Here is a 1,274-nt window from a genome sequence, read left to right as displayed (position 1 = left end):
ATAGTGACGTGTAAGTGCTCACGGGATCTGTACGATAGCTGCATTGATGATGTCTGTCGAGTCGGGTCTGTTGTTGAGGCGATCGACCGGAACCTCCAAATTGGGAAGAGGATGTGGCTGTACTAGAAGCATGAGCTTCGCTCGGGTAGTTGCTCTGTCGTTACTAGAAGGGGCTTGCCTTATGGTCCTCCTCTACAGTGTTACTTTTCACAGTAGTATTTGCGGTTCTTCTCTTACAATGTTCTCAGAAGCTTTTGACGCAACGGCACTGCCCAAGTCCCACGGCATGTCCAAAACCGCCAAGGTGAGCGATGGGGTAGTCTCCTCGTGGGGGGATCGTGATTCTCCTTTAGGTCGTCGCTGGAGCCACCGCCTGTACATTAGCAGTTGGAGCTGGCTTCTACCTTTATAACCGTCGACAACGGGTGCGCAAGAGTAAGCCATAGCACATTATCGCTGTTACCTCTACGAGGGGTTATTCGTTTTACTGTGTATGGGCGACATGGTTTCGTACAACGTGTTGGATTACTCGCGGCAGTGTTGCTGGTCATCCTTTTTGGTCAGGCGAGGTGGAGAGGTTGGCTTCTCTGGATCTCGAGAAGTTGAAGCTCATCACTGATGATCTGCTTGTCGACATGCACAGTGTTCTCATGGAGATGGCTCAGATGACTCGTGAGTTGATCATTCCATCCTTTTGGTGGATACCGTAATCGTCTCAGAACGGGTGAGAACCGCCTTGACCCAGAAAGGACTGTCGAATCAAATGACGGACGATCAGCTCACCGAGATGATACTTCAGCAGGGTATTCAGCAGAAGCTCGAGGACACCCAGAAGCAAGTTCTGAAGAAGTAGTAGAGACGCCTTATCATTCGGTGGAGGCACCATTGACTGGTCTAGATATGGTGTTACAGCTGAGGAGGTTGAGGCAGCGCAGAAGCGGTACGAAAGTGATGAGCATATCCAGCAATTTGAGAAGGGCATTGACGCTATGTTCGCCTCGGCGACTAAGGGGAAGATGCCCATCATTCCGGGTAGTAGTTCATGGCTGATGATGATGGTTGAGGGGTAATTCATGTCGTTTCGTAGGATTTGAGATGCCCGAGGCACTCACAGTGGACATGTGTTTGAAGATCCTCGAGGCTGTGAATACGGAGAAGTTGGCGAGGTTCCGCAAGACCCTCAAGGAGTTCTGGCAGAAGCATCCTCATCCTGTTGATGTAGTGTGATAGCGGACTTATTGCTAGTCTGGAGTTGCTCTATCAGGCCGACCAGG

General features: G+C 50.6%; 1 protein-coding gene across 1 annotated transcript; it reads left to right on the top strand.

Annotated features, from left to right (window-relative positions):
- Positions 1–238: 238 nt before the first annotated feature.
- Pmar_PMAR002762 (hypothetical protein) lies at positions 239–1,223 on the top strand (the record flags this gene model as incomplete). The annotated part of the gene is made up of 6 exons (XM_002780627.1): positions 239–304; positions 354–435; positions 565–672; positions 720–849; positions 899–1,032; positions 1,088–1,223. Coding segments are annotated over 6 exons (656 nt in total), but the record flags the coding sequence as incomplete, so codon positions are not given.
- Between the last annotated feature and the right edge of the window lie 51 nt (positions 1,224–1,274).

The sequence above is a fragment of the Perkinsus marinus genome (genome assembly GCF_000006405.1).
Source record: "Perkinsus marinus ATCC 50983 genomic scaffold scf_1104296944352, whole genome shotgun sequence".
In the NCBI taxonomy this organism is placed as follows: Eukaryota; Perkinsozoa; order Perkinsida; family Perkinsidae; genus Perkinsus; species Perkinsus marinus.
The sequence above is the reverse complement of the archived record's forward strand: the minus strand, read 5'-3'. Positions and strand labels throughout refer to the sequence as shown.